The sequence below is a fragment of the Clavelina lepadiformis genome, chromosome 2 (genome assembly GCF_947623445.1).
Source record: "Clavelina lepadiformis chromosome 2, kaClaLepa1.1, whole genome shotgun sequence".
Lineage (NCBI taxonomy): Eukaryota > Metazoa > Chordata > Ascidiacea > Aplousobranchia > Clavelinidae > Clavelina > Clavelina lepadiformis.
Window position 1 is genome coordinate 21255993 of NC_135241.1, and position 15478 is coordinate 21271470.

Sequence of the window (15478 nt, forward strand, 5' to 3'; positions counted from 1 at the left end):
TTCCGTTCTTTCGTTGTCGTCATTTCCTGAGGAAAACTGTTTGTAGTCTTACTTACTACTTGTAGTCTAATTATAGCGTTTCTGTGTTTTACACTGGTGCACCTGTCTGGTAAGGTGCCAATAAAATATCGAAATGTCGAATGTAACTGGAATGTAACAGCCAGAAATATATAATTCAATAACTCAAAACGAGAAGAAACCTGAAATCAGCGAACCGTAATTAATAATTAATCAAAGCATCAATGCACTTTTTGCGGCCAGGCTTTCCGTAATCGAAAAGGTCGCCCTACCCGAGAGTCATTTTGTTACTCATGCAACAAAAAGGAGCATTTTACACGTGTATGCCGCTCTAAATATTGAAATTCCACTCACAAGAAAACCTTCCGGAATGTCACGTTGGGCTGCACTCTCTCCCTCGTTATGCACAATCTCTGCCGCATCTTAGTAAAATCAGGTATTTCGGTTAAAGTAAACGACCGGAATGTGACAGCATTGATTGGTTCTTAAAGTACGGAGAGTTACATCAACCCTTCTGTCTGCACAAAGATCAAGTTCAAAATTTATCCTTCGAGTCACCACGTCCAAACGGCATCGTCTGCCGTGAAAGTCAAATCGTTTGGATTCTGTTTGTCAGGTATTTGCATAGAAGATCACAATTACCCATCCGTAAGATTGAACGTTCTTGAGAAGTTATGCTGTGACATGCTACTTGGCTTGGGCTTGCAAAGTCAACACAGACGTTTGATCATTGAGTTTGATGGGGAACTTTCAGAGATTGTGGTGTCTAATCAGCGTAGATGTGTGCTAACAACAGCCGATAGAAAGGAAGCATCGTTACTGGCAAACCTTCTTCTAGATGTTAAACCTATTGCCTCGAAGTCTCGCCGGTTTAGTTAGGAAAATCGTATCTTCATTCCAGGAAGCGTCGAGAAACTGTTGAAAGAATGAATAAATCGGCCCAGTTTTTCACCATGGCGAGCCCAAGTGGTTGTTGTTTAAGGGCCTGTAGGCCTATCCGAAGCCCTATCTAAAACAATACAAAGTACCATATTTCAATTTGAATTTGCTTCTAAACAAGCCCGGTCACCTGGCTGAGTTTTTGTATCCGCCGAGATGTAGGACAAAAGGACTTAACGCAGTATTTTGAGCAAATTCTCGTATCTGAAATTCTCACACCAAATGCTTCAACTTTTTAACAACTTTTTTCCTTGTATTTTTCCAAAAAATCAGCCAAAAAGCCTTAACTTTGAACCAACACAAAACGTTAACTTTAGCCTGAATTTACACTCCGCACACGCCATAACAACAGCAAACATTCACAATTTGAGGTCGCGTGCGCACTGGACCGGAACCATTGATACTTTTTCTTTAGTGACGTCTTGCATGCGACCTTCGTCACAATCGCCGGGTTGCCGTTTCAAAACTGTTGAAAATAGTACTACAGGCCCAAGGAAGAAGCAAATCGCCAAAGAAGCGAATGTGCGTAGATTATTCGCAAATCATTAATCTTTACACTGAATTAGACGGTTTTCCCTTGCCTCGTATAGAAGACATGGGCAATGAACTGGTAGGTTACAAGGTGTTTCGACGTTTGATTTACGTAGCGCGTATCACCAAATTGCAATCAAAGAATCAGTACACAGGTTTGGCAGACGCAACCTGAGAAATCGGTCGGAAAATTATGGAAAACAGTCCAATTGACTTTAAAGACTCATGATTTGCAAATATCACATAGGAAAGTTTTCCTCGACGAAGTTCTGCATGCCCTACGTTCGTTGTTGTGCACAACGACCAATGCGTCGCCTCATGAGCGCTTTTTCAATTTCCAACGTCGCTCTTGTACAGGGGTGACTTTGCTTTCCTAGATGTCAACATCAGGGAAGGGGCACCTCAGGAGATTTGTGAAAATTAGCAAAAGTGACCCATTATTAGACGAAGTTAAACTGATTGATGTTAATCCCGCTTACGCAAGTGTGCGATATGCAAATGGACGCGAAGCCGCTGTATCCCTGCGCGAAATTGAACCTTGCCCTGTACAAAGCACACACTCTGTTGAAAAGATCTCTGAGTTCAATCCCGCTAATGCCGTTGAAAATAGCGAATCAGCTAATTCGGACGACATTTCTGAAATTGACGGTGTAGCTAATGACAATATTGAACGTTCTGTAAATAATGGTGTTTGTGAAATGAAATTGACATGTGAAATTGACAAACTTGCTCGTAGATATTCTACCCGTTATAACAAAGGGGTACTTCTTCTACGATATGGTTTTGATGTTTAGCGTCGATGTGTTCTTAAAATTTATGAGGGGTGAATGTAGTGAATCTTTATGTAATTGTATTTGTGGAAAATATGTAGCGTTTTGGTGGTGGGCCTCGGGCACATTGATTGCACGTAGAGCGTGGAGCGCACCTTGTTTACTTTTGTGGTTTTGTACGTCATCTCGACCTTAAATGTGTTGGTCTGTCCTGCTGTAATGGGCACAACTTTGTTCTTTTGAAGTTGCAAATATTTTGTTATATGTTTATTATTTGATCTTTTATTATAGGTTATCTCCGTTATAAGTGTGTTTAAACTTAATTAAAGTATTGTGTTATGATATAGTAGATAGCCTATCAAAATAGAAGTAAAAACAAAACTAAAACTAAAATTGAAATAAAAATTAAAAGTAAAATGAAAATAAATTTAAAGAAAAACGAAATCAATTTAAAGGTAAAATAAAAAAATTCAAATTCAATTTTGCAACGTGGCCTATAGGCGCCAGTTCCTAATTTTCTTGCACTAGAAATTAACTTTTAAAAGTTAAACCTTACAATCTTGTATTTGAAAATCTTGCAATTTAATGAGGTAAAAACTGACTTAAATGTTTTTGTATATTCTTTGTTGCTGTTTAATGTGACTACAAAGCAGGTAGCCTACATCCAAAAATAAAAATAACTAATTTTCAAACTTGGTGCATGCTTTTGCCCTGTTTCTCGTTACCCTAAAACAGACTTAATTTCTAGTATCCCGGTACTCACCTAGTCGTCCGAAGGTGAAAGAGTTTTTTAAGTCGAATATGGATATGACGTCAAGCTTATGTTGAAGCCGTCTGCTCTTACTTTTTCTTTCGTAACCTATCACGAACGCAGGACCTCGCGCAAGTTTTCAGGCTATAATCCGGAGCTCTGCATGGTCGTGCAGCGTATTCGTGACAGTTTAAGAGCATAACAGATCGGTGTTTTAATCCTGCTGCAAAATCGTTACCATTTATGGTTTGCGTGTCGCACGTTGAAATTTTTTTGCTGTCGAGCAAAGTGTTATTGCATCTTGTCTAACCAGTCGCTCATTCGCTCGTTTGGCGCACCTTCGAGATTATAGGGCTAGGATGTAATACTGTTTAGTACAGTCGAATCCGCTTAATTCGGACACCGGATAACCCGGACAACCGCTTTATTCGGCCAAAATGCTCGGGAACGGAACAAAAGTAAAAATTGAACGTAAAAAACTCCCGTTAATTCGGACAATTCTCCGCTTAGTTCGGACACAGGTTCGCAATTCCTATCGTCAATCAATTGCATTATGAGTGATTATGGTGAAACAATGACGATCGATGCAGTAACAATCGACAATGAACTCATATAAGGCCGTGCCAGCTCCATAGTCGCTTTTACTTCGGTACAATTAAATACAATTAATACAATTAACTTCGGTACAATTAAATTCCAAATACTGCACAATACAACTAACCTGAAGGTATAACTCTTGTGCGTTTTATGCGATCAGTGCCAATTACTGCAGTATAACGCAGCTGCAATTCATTTATTACGCAACAGTACAGTATTTTAAATGCGTTGTCTGCCTTTACGCATGACCATGAATCGAACAATTCATTTACCGCTTAATTCGGACAAAGCCGTTTCTCCGCTTAATTCGGCCAAAAGTGAGCGGAACCAAAGTGTCCGAATTAAGCGGAGTCGACTGTATTTACTTCATTGTATATTTTTACGGAAAGTGTTTCGAAATATAGGTAAATGTTTGATCGATTTCAAGAGGACCGCGAAGCATGCCAAAATGTTACAGTACAAGAAGTGAATAACGTCAAGTGGGGCCTATAAGGACCCAGGGGCTAATGTAAACACGTTTTGAAAAAGATTGTTTTTAATATAACTCGTTTGTATTACGTGACTAAAAGTTGTGGTCAGTAAAATTTAGTCTAGATTAGTGTGTCTCCAAATAAAAATTTAAAGTAAAAGTGGCCGCTAGTTGAAAAAGATTACGAGGCTTTGGTTCAGTACATTGTTTCAGGCTTTGTGCAGTTTATACGGTGATTATAGTGTGTATAACTGAGTGCTTGTGTGTTGTAAAGTGGCTATTAATTGCCATTGCACCTTCTGAAAACATTTGAAGATGAGTGATTTTAAAGGAAAAGTCGTCATAGTGACAGGTAACCTATATTGTACTGTATGTGGATTGATATAAGATGCTACGTTACAACACCGTCGAAACCACTTGGTTCACTCAATATAGGTGCTTCCAGTGGAGTTTGTATAGAAGTGGTATTTTATCACAAACAGGTGCTTCCAGTGGAATTGGAGCAGAAATTGCGAGAGCCTTTGCCAAGCATCAAGCTCGTGTAAGCATTTCTGGAAGAAATAAAGAAAAATTGAGCGAAGTGGCTGAGGAGTGTAGAAAGCTTGGCGCTGCTGAGGTAGAGCAATTCTCAACAAAATTTATAGAACTCTAAAACCTGACGATAGGCATTTAAAGGCATTTCGAATTGTGCGAAAAATTTTCATTCTTCCTATTCTGTTTTTTCCACACGCCAAGGTGTTGGAAGTAGTTGCGGATCTCAGTAAAGAAAATGACGTGGATAAATTAGTAAAGGAAACAATGGAAAGATTTGAAAACCTTGACATACTTATCAACAACGCCGCTACAGCGCCTTTGGCATCATTGGAAACTGTAAGTAAGCTTTGCGTTCTCTGGCGTTTGGCACTTGCCAAAATACCATTAACTCAATGGTCCTAGCACCCAAGTATGGTCGTTAACCCTAATATATTAAGGCTACAAGGGAATTATTTGATGAGATATTTGATGTCAATATAAAAGCAACCGTTTTCCTGACACAAAAAGCAATTCCATATTTGGAGAAAACAAAAGGTATGCAGGAGCAGCATCATGCTTATATTTATTTGACTAAAACTTTGTATGACTTCATGAGGGCTGTTTTATGATTTGTTTCTTGTATACAGGCAACATCGTCAACATTTCAGGCTTAATAACCAAACTACTTCATCTTCGATTCTGGTTGTTGTATTCAATGAGCAAAGCGGCGCTTGATCAATTTACAAAAACCGTCGCTTTGGGTGAAATCAGCTGGATTTCAATGATGTAGTCTATACTTATGCATCAAGCGTTTAAAAACGTAGATTGATATAGATATATTTTTACTTTTCAGAGGTGGCAGAAAAGGGAATTAGGGTGAATTCTGTTAGGTAGGTCACTTAATTTGCTTAAACGGCAACTGCAACGTCAAAAGAAATTGACCTTAAAGTAATAATTGTGTAATTTTTCAAAAGCATACTTCTGTCGTCTGTCGCTTTTGGTACGGGGAAGTACCTCGTCCATTTCAGTACCGGTCATTTTTTAACATGGCCGGGATGCAAAAATTGCGAAATTAAAAATTTAATTTCTTTTCGCTGGAAGAGTTTGGGGCTGAATGACTTATGCAAACGTTAATTACGTAATTATTACTTTATTTTAAGACCAACTTGTTTTAGCGTTGCAGTTGCGCTTTAAGTTACGAGGCCTACATCAGGCTCTTTCTGATGCGATTATTATTTTTAAGGAAACTCAATTCACTAAATTACAAACTGTAATTTTTGCTAAATTTTTAGTCCTGGCTATTGCCCCACGAGCCTCATAAAATCTGTGATAACAACGTCGCAAGAGCAAGAGGTATTTAATACTAATCAAGCTGCTTGTCATCCTCTTGGAAAACAGAATCTTTCCGTGGAAGAGATCGCTGATTCTGTGCTTTATCTGGCGTCGGAGAGAACAAAGATGATCACTGGCATTCGTTTGGAAGTGGACAGAGGACGAGCTTTGTCTAGAAAGTGATGAAGGCGATTTTTGGACTTATACTTACATTATTCAAAAATACATCATCTGCTATTTAATTGCCAACAACGTATATGCAAATTTGCTCTCTGAATACCGGATTTGTTGCTGTTGAATTGTGCCGCTGTGCTGTATGTGTGTATGTACAATTGAATTCTCAAGCTACCTGTCTTATAGGCTGCATTCTTCTAGGCTGAAGACATGAGTGTCTGGCGTGGTAATTCGTTATAACTTACATATTAAGTAGCACATTGGCAATATTGATATTCTATGTCTATGAATATTGTCTGGAAGAAAAGAAATGGTAAATGTAGTGTACATTGCGTGATTTACAACAAACCGTTTCAGCTGTTTTTGAGTCTCGTTCTGGCAAAGATGCATAAAGCTGGTCATGCTTGCAGTTACAATCGAAAATTGGTATATTAATATATCGGCACCGCATGCTTTAAAACTACTACTAATTTGCTCTTTTGCGTGTTAGCTGAAGCGCGGTTGTACATAAAATAACCTTTATACCTATCTTTCGTTTGGGTGTTACTATGCACCGTACAGTGCATGAAGCAACCTACCTTTTCATTCTCAGATTGCTAAGATATTTCGCGATGTCCAGTAACAAATATCACGTTTCTTTTGAATATTTTTACAATTCTAACTAGTTGAAAGACTTTACGCTATATCTGTGATATTTTATTGCAGTGGTTTTTAACCGTTTTCTGACACATACTCTTCTTCACTTCTCAACAGAAGCAACATTTCTACCTTGCTATTCTGTCTGATTTCATGCATATAGTGTTAAACAAGCGGTTAAAAGTTCTATTTGTAAATGTATCTACTAGACTTGTATTAGTTGAATTTATGTACCATAAGGCCCCCACCACTTTTTTGGCCAGCTGCTTTTTAACACAAATGAGCAAAAAATACAGTGATGTACAGCAGGGGTCGGCAACCTTTTTGAGCCGCGGGCCAATTTGATAAAATAAAATATACTGGCGGGCCGTAACTGCCGGGACAGCTTTTCTGAAACGCGAATATCTTACCCTTAAATCAGGGGTCGGCAACCTTTTGCTAGTCACGGGCCAAATGTCGAGCGTACAACTCTTTGGCGGGCCGGAATTTTCATTAATACTATAATTGCTAAATGCTGATGTCACGAGATTTATTTTAGGCACCCGTTTTATAGCAATCTCAATGTGCACTGTTTTTCTGAACCCCTTTGTATTGATTGATTTAGTCGGACGTGTTCTTTTTGTTGTATCATTTTTATGTTTGTCTGGTTACGTAGTCTATATTTGTTTTATTTCACTGTTGTTCACATCAGTCATTTTTATGCATGTTCACGTTCTGCTATATTTTACATGTTTAAGTGTACACGTATTTTTTCACTAGTGACGTTTCGTCTCGCTACCCCGAGCGCCTAATTAGTATTCAGCGTCCCACGTTGATTCTTTGATTACGTGGAATTTGTGTTTTGTGAGGTGTCGCGCTCGGCTGGGCGAGGGTGGTCAGTCTACGTTTGGTTTTAATAAAGGAAGACGTTTGTTTTTATCTAAGGAAGACTCGTAGAAATAAGACAGTCTGGCTAATTGACTAGCCGTTAAGCGGGGAGCTTACCTGATCAGAAAAAGTTTGGTTACACTAACACTACAGTTTGAAACTCAATAAGACACGGCGGGCCGTATTCTTATGATAACTAATTAATATGTCTCGGGCCGGACGATTTCGCATGGCGGGCCGGATCCGGCCCGCGGGCCGTAGGTTGCCGACCCCTGATGTACAGTATAACGCAAAAATGTTTATCAAAAAATTTTGTGTCTTAATTTTTATCCGTTAGTTTTCCAAGCAGGTTAAAGGTCTTCATTTTGCTGTATTTTCTTGTTTGCGACTCCTTATCGGCTATAACCATTGCAGTATCAAATAAAGTAGACCTACTATAAAGATGGTAGGTACGAGGTAACACCACTCAAGGTGTTGCAGTTCGAAATACAAGAAAAATACGTTAAGGATTATTTACTTTTTCAGCCGAAAAGTTGGAACCAAAAATGTAAAAGTTTATGTTGTCGCTGTATATTCACAACACCTCTGTCACAATGGTAAGACAAATGTTTGGCAGACGGCTAAACCCAGGTTGTCGAATTTGAATCAAACGTGATCGAAAGTGAACCGGAACAAGAACCCAATATATTAAATTTGTATGAACCCAAACCGAGCTTTAACCGTTGATGACAGAAGAAAGGAAGTCGGACCTTTTTCAATCGTAACCACTTTACCCAAGAGTTACTGTTTAGAAAAAGTGTTTTCTGTGCCTGTTTTAAATGCAGAAGAAATCCTAAACTAAAAAATACCCATTCCTGAAATTCCTTGAGCCAACAAATTGCTACTTGGGCAATGTAATTGACGAAGTTAAAAAAAGCAATTAGCAGGAGCGAACTGTACATTAACAAGCTTGCTGATCCTATACCCGGAGCGGACTGAATATGTACATCCGATGCAAACCGGAACCGGAGTAGAACCGGTTAAATAAAATTTTGTAAAACCTGAACCGGAGTTAAACCATTTTCAACTGCGGTACGACTCTCTGCTTACAACGTTTTTATTTTTAGTCAAACGTGGTGGCACAAGATTCAGTTTATTGACGGAAATATTTCGAACTTGTAGGCCGCAATACAGGCCTATGTACTGTATTCGATTCCTGTAGTGCTGCTAATTACCGGTACTGTATTTGTTATTTTCATGCTGACGTTGTTTTGACCTTTTGCCCAACTCTTTATCGTATTGTGACAACAGCCAGGCTCGAATTTATTATAAAATGTTTTGATGAAGTTTATACAGCTCGACTTGGCAAATATATGCTTTAATAATAGGCCCCATCTCACATATAAACCCGTAAGCCTCTGACTATTTTGTAATAAAATTCGTGTACCGATTTCTTGCTTGGCCATTCTGCGTTTGTGCTTGAAGCTTAGTTCATGCGTGATATACGCTTCGCGGCGGCCCGCGTGCTGCTACAATCTAGCTTTTCTGTGGTACTGGACACTTGTCAATAAATCATTATACTTGGTAATAAACTTGTGACACAACAGTAGTCTGTGGAATAGACGTTTTACTTGATTTAAAATTACATGCATTATGAGAAGTGTGTAACTGCATACAGTGTGCCATCGCCTTTAAAAGGCAACCTTTGCTTCTATTACTTTGTCAACTTAAACCAAGGCAGCTGAATAAAGGGGTATACACCAAATGTATAGCCTAAGCCGCGTACGGCGTGCCTCCTTAATGTAGCCTATACGTTGTCAGTCTCCGGTCTATGTTTGATAAAGGTGCGATCGTTTGTCTATGCCAAAGTTGAATAAACCGTTCGACAGCATCAACCATGCCGTTTAAAGGGCATTTCAGGTGCAGGACATATTTCTCTAGGTTCACATTAGTCATTAATCGCACACATTAGTTCTGAAGAACACTTTTTGACTTATCTTAACTTATGAGGGTGTCTTCACTTAATTTACCTTATTCAAATAGAATTATCTGACTCTATTGTTGCGTGCGGTTAGAATACTCTAACCTTTTGTCAGCCGAAAGGTTTTAACATTACAACAGAAATAGTTTGCAAGAAAAGATTTTTATTGTAGGTGCTGTACACTTTCTCAATATTACAAATAACTAAGAACATGAATAATACTACTGCTTATAAGATGTCTAATATATGAGTTGCAATCACCATGACTAGCTCAGAAAGTCGTCTGTTGATTTCAGGGATTCACGAAGTTAACGCTTTCTACCTCGATGATTCAGTCTCCGCTCTATCCGCTTCTATCTCCGCTCGCTGGTAGAAGTGGGAGCTAATATAACGTGAAAGCGATGGGAGTGAAAATGTTCGACATGAAAAAAGCTGTGAGTCGTAACAGGTGCAACGGGCAAAACAATATTTTGACATTGTGAGATATACATAGCTAGGTACTATGACACCTTATCGAAAGACACTTTATCGAAAGACACTTTATCGAACGACACCTGATCGAAACGACAGCTGATCGAAAGACACTTTATCGAACGACAGTTAATCGAGCCGACAGTTGATCGAACGACACTTTATCGAACCGACAGCTGATCGAACGACACTTTATCGAACCGACAGTTAATCAAAACGACAGTTGATCGAACGACACTTTATCGAACCGACAGTTCAAGCAAGATTTTTGCGTGTTGTTTCTCAAACATTGAAACAATGAGCCATTGTGATGTGCGGTCTTTGTAATGGTGTGCATTAATGAATTGTGATGTATATATCATAAAGTTGACGATTTATATTTTATATCTATATTTTATATTTGTATCATAAAGTGTTCGATTTCGCATGGCGGCCGGCCCGCCCACATATTAATAAGATATCACAAGAATACGCACGAGAATTACTAAGTACGAGATTGTCTGTACAGTAGACCAGACTAGTCATTATAGATACAAAGAGTAAGGAATTGAAGGCAAAATTTAATAGCAAGGGGCATGTCGCTGCCTGACTTTTACACAAAGTAGCTTCTTGAAAGTGGTCTTTATCCCAGCTTGACCGACAGCGCAAAACAAACGGCTTCGATGCTTGGTAGCACGTACACATGTGAACAAATATTTTCAACAATGAAATTCACGAAAAGCAAGCTAAGATCACGCGCTACGACGCTGTCAACCAACGGCTGAAGAGCATAGTCGAAAATTATGACTCAACGAATATGGACATAAAAAGTTATCTTCGAGCAATTGCACACAACTTGTAATTAAATGAATGCGATTGAAATGTGCACTTCGTCAGTTGTCGTGCTTTTAACAGTGCATGTTGTCAGTTCTTTTAATAAATTGTCGTTCTTTTAACAGTGCATATCGTCAGTTGTTTCGATAAATTGTGGATCTTTTAACCCTATCCTAACCAAGCTCGCGAGTTTACTAAAAAAACTAGGTGTGGCCAACCCCGCACACACATTTGCAATCGTTAATTACTAGAAACCTATGCGTCGTAGACTGATGAGATTATTACAGGTTAGTAGAAACATCATCTGGATTCCTGTATACATCATAATTGTAAAACTAAAGAAAGTGAATTTAGTGTAAATTAGGTATTTCTAAAAGTGACACATTTCTAGAAATTCTTCTTGTTACGCCGCGCCCCCGCTGTGAAAAGAGAACGAAATAGAATAGTTTGTCAAGTTATTGGTGCGTAAATGAGTAATACGCTTCAATGCGGAGTGAGAGCAAAATTATATAAATATCACAATATCTCAAAAATTACAAAATCCAACTTTATCAAACAAACATGGACAGATAGCTGAACATTTTTTATGAAAAGTCACCAAATTTTAATTTTCTACAGCAAACAATGCAACGGTACGCCACGTTTTGCTATGACTGTGTGCGGGAGAAGCAACAGTCGATTCGATCAACTGTCGCTTTGATCAGTTGTCGTTTCGATAAAGTGTCGTTTGATCAACTGTCGGTTCGATAAAGTGTCGTTCGATCAACTGTCGTTTCGATCAGGTGTCGTTTCGATCAGCTGTCGTTCGATTAAGTGTCTTTCGATAAACTGTCGTTCGATTAAGTGTCGTTCGATAAAGTGTCTTTCGATCAGGTGTCGCGTCACGATATAGCTAAAGCTGACACACTGACACATAGACAAATAATCAGTGTTAAAATTGAGAAGTGGGCATTTCCAATAAATATTTCTTATCAGCACTTATGCTGGAAAACAACATGGGAACGTACTAAAAGGAGTGTTCACACGAAGTTATTCCGAGCAAGTTTCCAAATATCAAACGACAGTTGAAGTGTTTTACCAAAAAACATATTCATAAACTTCAATCAATAACTTCAAAACACTTTTGCAAGAAATGATGTAAAGGTATTAAAAATACCATCCAGGCCGCTACAGTTAAAGATGATCATAAATTTGTGAAAAAGCTCGTCTTAGTATCAGTTTACTTTAGAATAAGCGTTGATTGGCCAATTAAATAAAACTCAGCTCCACGAACCACAATTGCAAGACAGTCCCGTAACTACAGCTTGGAGCAGCAGAGAAAGTCAAGAGTTTCCTGGACGTGGGCTGAAAAATAATTATTACATATCTGTTACTTATAAACGCCGGAACCATATCATTTACTTTAATAACTAATGTAAGTAGAATGTAATGTTTTTATGCATCATGTAACCAAACGGTGATAGCCAACAAAGTGTACATGCTTCGATTTTTAGTAACAAAGAAGCCGGTGACAAAGATGGTTGCTTGTCACAGGTTTGCTTGCATTTAAGAGTCAACTATGTTTGTAGATTCTGTATGTATGGATAAATTTATTGTTTGTTCGTGTATTTAAGTCTGATGAAAACTGTGCACCACAAACGTTTTTGCATATAGGATGAGAAGTGACATATACGGTAGAGCCTGATACCCAATACACAGAATATGAAAGAGAGGGTATCTCTTACAAAATTGTTGAAAGAAGATCAGTCAGGGGCATTGGGCCCTAGATTCAACAAAACTCGAGCATAACCATTTTCTTTTTCATTCTAAATGATAATTAGAAGGGTTTACCGAAATGCATAGGTTGGACACACCTTGTGGGCTTGTATATAAAGTGCGCTTCTCGCTAAACGATTGTTCGCTCGCACATTGCATCGCACTCGCACTGTTCTCAAGACATTGTTAACTTTTGTTAATCAGATAACAGCGCCAACTTTTCCAGTATATGCTCACATGTTTACGATCCAACACTGCTATTTTATTCGATGAGTGAAGCGACTCGACCAGTTTACGAAGTTTACGACAGTTTACTCTTGACCAGTTTACGAAGACCGTCGGGTTGGGTAAATGTAGGCGCTATAACATATTTTAAAGCATAACCTACTTTATTTTTTCCACATTACAAACTAATTTTATTCGGTTACTCATTGCAGAGGTGGATGAAAAAGGAATAAGAGTAAATTCCATAAAGTAAGTTTGAATGATAATTCTTTCCCCAGCAAATGGTTGACATAACAAACAGATTTCAACATTTGCCAATTGGAATGACTAAAAATCAATCTATTACTTTCATTAATCACCATATCTTCATTTTGCCGTCCTGGTTATGCTTCGACAAATATCTTGCGATTAGTGTATAATACGTCAGAAGAGAAAGAATAACTTGATAAATATTTATCCACTCGGAAAACAAAATCTCACTGTGGAAGAGATCGCTGATTCTGTACTTTACCTGGCATCGGTGAGAGCAAAGATGGTCACTGGAGTCTGTTTGCTCGTTCACTGACTGGACTCAAACTCATTGCACTGTAAGATAGAAATTAATGAATCATCAGAAGGAACAAAGCAGTTTATGCTGTCTTCCAGCTTTGCTAAAATGGCAAGTTCTTCTTCATCTCCATTGCATTTAAGTTAACGCAGAATATATCCTCAAACATACTCGAGAATACTAATTTCATCAGGAGTGAGGTTACTTGATGGCAATTCTGTTGTATTTTCTGCGTGTATTTTCCTAGAGAAAACAATCCAACTTATTGCAATTGATTTTAGAAAGTTGGAACATATTACCACACCATTCAATATCAATATAATACAACATTTGTATTTTATCACATTAAATGTTAAGCTGAATCATAAAAATAGATACCTGAGAAAAAGATCATACATTTTTCTTGTGGCTTCAAGTGTTTTGCATCGATCTGCATTCGGGCCAAAAATATGAAGAATTCTAGATATGCCATCTACACTAATCGTTGTCAACAACTCAGATCCATTTGGTTTGGTGGCGAAAATGTTCATAAAGTAATCAATGGCTTCTGTCGTCAAATCATCTGGTGATGCACATACCTCAACCCACATACTTTTAATTGTTTTGCAAGAACACTTCTTAGAGGAAAAGCTTTAAAAAATAATGTTAGCTGGTGAAAAACCCTGTATTTGGCATACACACAAATTTAACTTGCTAAACATGTAAACTTATAAAAATATACAAAACCTTAAGGCAGCAGGACTTACTAAATAACCACGATGCTTAACCTTTTGATGAACTTCAAAACCTCGCTGACTTTTAAATTTTTCATCACAGTATTTACATCTAGCCAGTAACATGCAAAAGTAAACTCATTAAGTGCATCCAACCTTCTATTTTCCTGGTGTGAGAGAGAGTTTCTAAATCATATAAAGCTATAAGCACCATATACTTAAAAGGTCTCTGCTTGTAGCCTCAGCCTATCTTAATTCTTAACTTACTGAAAGAGATCATTAGCTTGCAAAGCAGAAGATGATACAGGCTTGATTCTACACTCTTCATCGTCGACAACGAATTCAATTAAATATTCTGCAGTAAGTGCTGGTGCAGACGACATGTTGGCAACTGATAGGCTACACACGTTTAAATGGTCAAAACAACGTAAACAGCAACCTCACTTCTCAGTAATCGATAAACGAACCATGCAAATGCGTAAAACTTTTCGCCACGACTGGCGAAGTGTGAGCCAGTAAGTGTACGCAACCATTCGTGACGCGGGCGAAACAAAACCTTCTCTTCTCATAAAAAAGAAACAAACGAGGAGGATGTAGTTTCCCATCATGTTCTTTATATCGTTGGTTCAACCGCGTCAGATATGCTGGTTGTCGAATACAGGGCACTTTAGGTCATGCTCCAAGACGTTTTTTGTCATAGTCATGCACACGTTAGTTAAAGATGATTGAATGTTTAAAAAAGGACGTTATTGCAACAAATTAGTGACTGCGTTCATGCTTAACAAAGGTTGGCCTAAGTCCGACGATACCTGATATGCGGAACGTAGTGGAGTTATGTAACAGTGCACGTTGCAGAAATCGCAAGCCATGCTTTTACCGAATATAAAAAGCAGTGCTATTTACTGCAGTCGAAATAAATTCTATATTGGATCGAATTTATTTGTTTATAATACCTAGCAAATTGTTAAAGGCAGCTTTAACAATCCCAATAAATCAATTGTATCTGCAATGGATTGTAGGATGCTTGAAAATTGATTGATTATAATGGATTACAAATGCCAGAAAGTTTTTATTTAGCGATTGCTTAAGAAACGCAAACGATTGATCAATAAATAATCGACTACTATTACTGGAGCCTTGCCACAAGAATGCAAGCACCGCTCTCAGTTGTACACGCTTGGGCTTAAGTTGTGAAAGGAATAAAGATGAATTGAAGGGCGCTGAACAACGACTATTACAAATAAGTTACTTTATAAAGTATGCTAAACAAATGTTCTTGAAGAAAAAAGCAATCTTTTTCCAGGTGAGGCCGCCCTAGCTACAGGCTTGTTGCAAAGTCGATCATGTTTTTGTAATACATACCGCTTGGCAAGATCGTAACTGTTTTTACACGGAAC

General features: G+C 38.2%; 2 protein-coding genes across 5 annotated transcripts; one reads left to right on the top strand and one right to left on the bottom strand.

Annotated features, from left to right (window-relative positions):
• Positions 1-3969: 3969 nt before the first annotated feature.
• On the top strand, positions 3970-6916 carry LOC143445229 (putative oxidoreductase TM_0325). Of its 3 annotated transcripts, XM_076944173.1 has the most exons (7): positions 3970-4427; positions 4558-4691; positions 4811-4945; positions 5047-5143; positions 5236-5349; positions 5442-5478; positions 5881-6916. In XM_076944173.1, exons 1-7 carry the CDS (start codon positions 4391-4393, stop codon positions 6101-6103), a joined length of 777 nt encoding a protein of 258 aa, XP_076800288.1. In that variant the 5' UTR covers positions 3970-4390; the 3' UTR covers positions 6104-6916. The 3 variants fall into 3 exon arrangements, with proteins under 3 accessions (XP_076800288.1, XP_076800287.1, XP_076800289.1); XM_076944172.1 differs by lacking the exon at positions 3970-4427 and having other exon boundaries at positions 4434-4691; XM_076944174.1 differs by lacking the exon at positions 3970-4427 and having other exon boundaries at positions 4434-4691; positions 5987-6916.
• Positions 6917-10691: 3775 nt separating this feature from the next.
• On the bottom strand, positions 10692-15060 carry LOC143445230 (uncharacterized). 2 transcript variants are annotated; one of them, XM_076944176.1, is made up of 5 exons: positions 14349-15060; positions 13747-14267; positions 13540-13611; positions 13333-13406; positions 10692-12185 (listed from the first exon to the last, which is right to left on the bottom strand). In XM_076944176.1, exons 2-4 carry the CDS (start codon positions 13956-13958, stop codon positions 13358-13360), a joined length of 333 nt encoding a protein of 110 aa, XP_076800291.1. In that variant the 5' UTR covers positions 13959-14267; positions 14349-15060; the 3' UTR covers positions 10692-12185; positions 13333-13357. The 2 variants fall into 2 exon arrangements, with proteins under 2 accessions (XP_076800291.1, XP_076800292.1); XM_076944177.1 differs by having other exon boundaries at positions 13765-15060.
• Between the last annotated feature and the right edge of the window lie 418 nt (positions 15061-15478).

What these genes read in the sequence shown, in the direction of transcription:
- LOC143445229 (XM_076944172.1), top strand. Translation starts at nt 4,464, where the DNA reads ATGCTACGTTACAACACCGTCGAAACCACTTGGTTCACTCAATATAGG. An exon ending in TACAAAAACCGTCGCTTTGG is followed by an intron (nt 5,350 to 5,441) that starts GTGAAATCAGCT and finishes TTTACTTTTCAG; the next exon opens with AGGTGGCAGAAAAGGGAATT. An exon ending in ATTAGGGTGAATTCTGTTAG is followed by an intron (nt 5,479 to 5,880) that starts GTAGGTCACTTA and finishes CTAAATTTTTAG; the next exon opens with TCCTGGCTATTGCCCCACGA.
- LOC143445230 (XM_076944176.1), bottom strand. Translation starts at nt 13,958, where the DNA reads ATGTGGGTTGAGGTATGTGCATCACCAGATGATTTGACGACAGAAGCC. An exon ending in ATGTATGATCTTTTTCTCAG is followed by an intron (nt 13,612 to 13,746) that starts GTATCTATTTTT and finishes TGTTTTCTCTAG; the next exon opens with GAAAATACACGCAGAAAATA. An exon ending in GATGAAATTAGTATTCTCGA is followed by an intron (nt 13,407 to 13,539) that starts GTATGTTTGAGG and finishes TCTATCTTACAG; the next exon opens with TGCAATGAGTTTGAGTCCAG.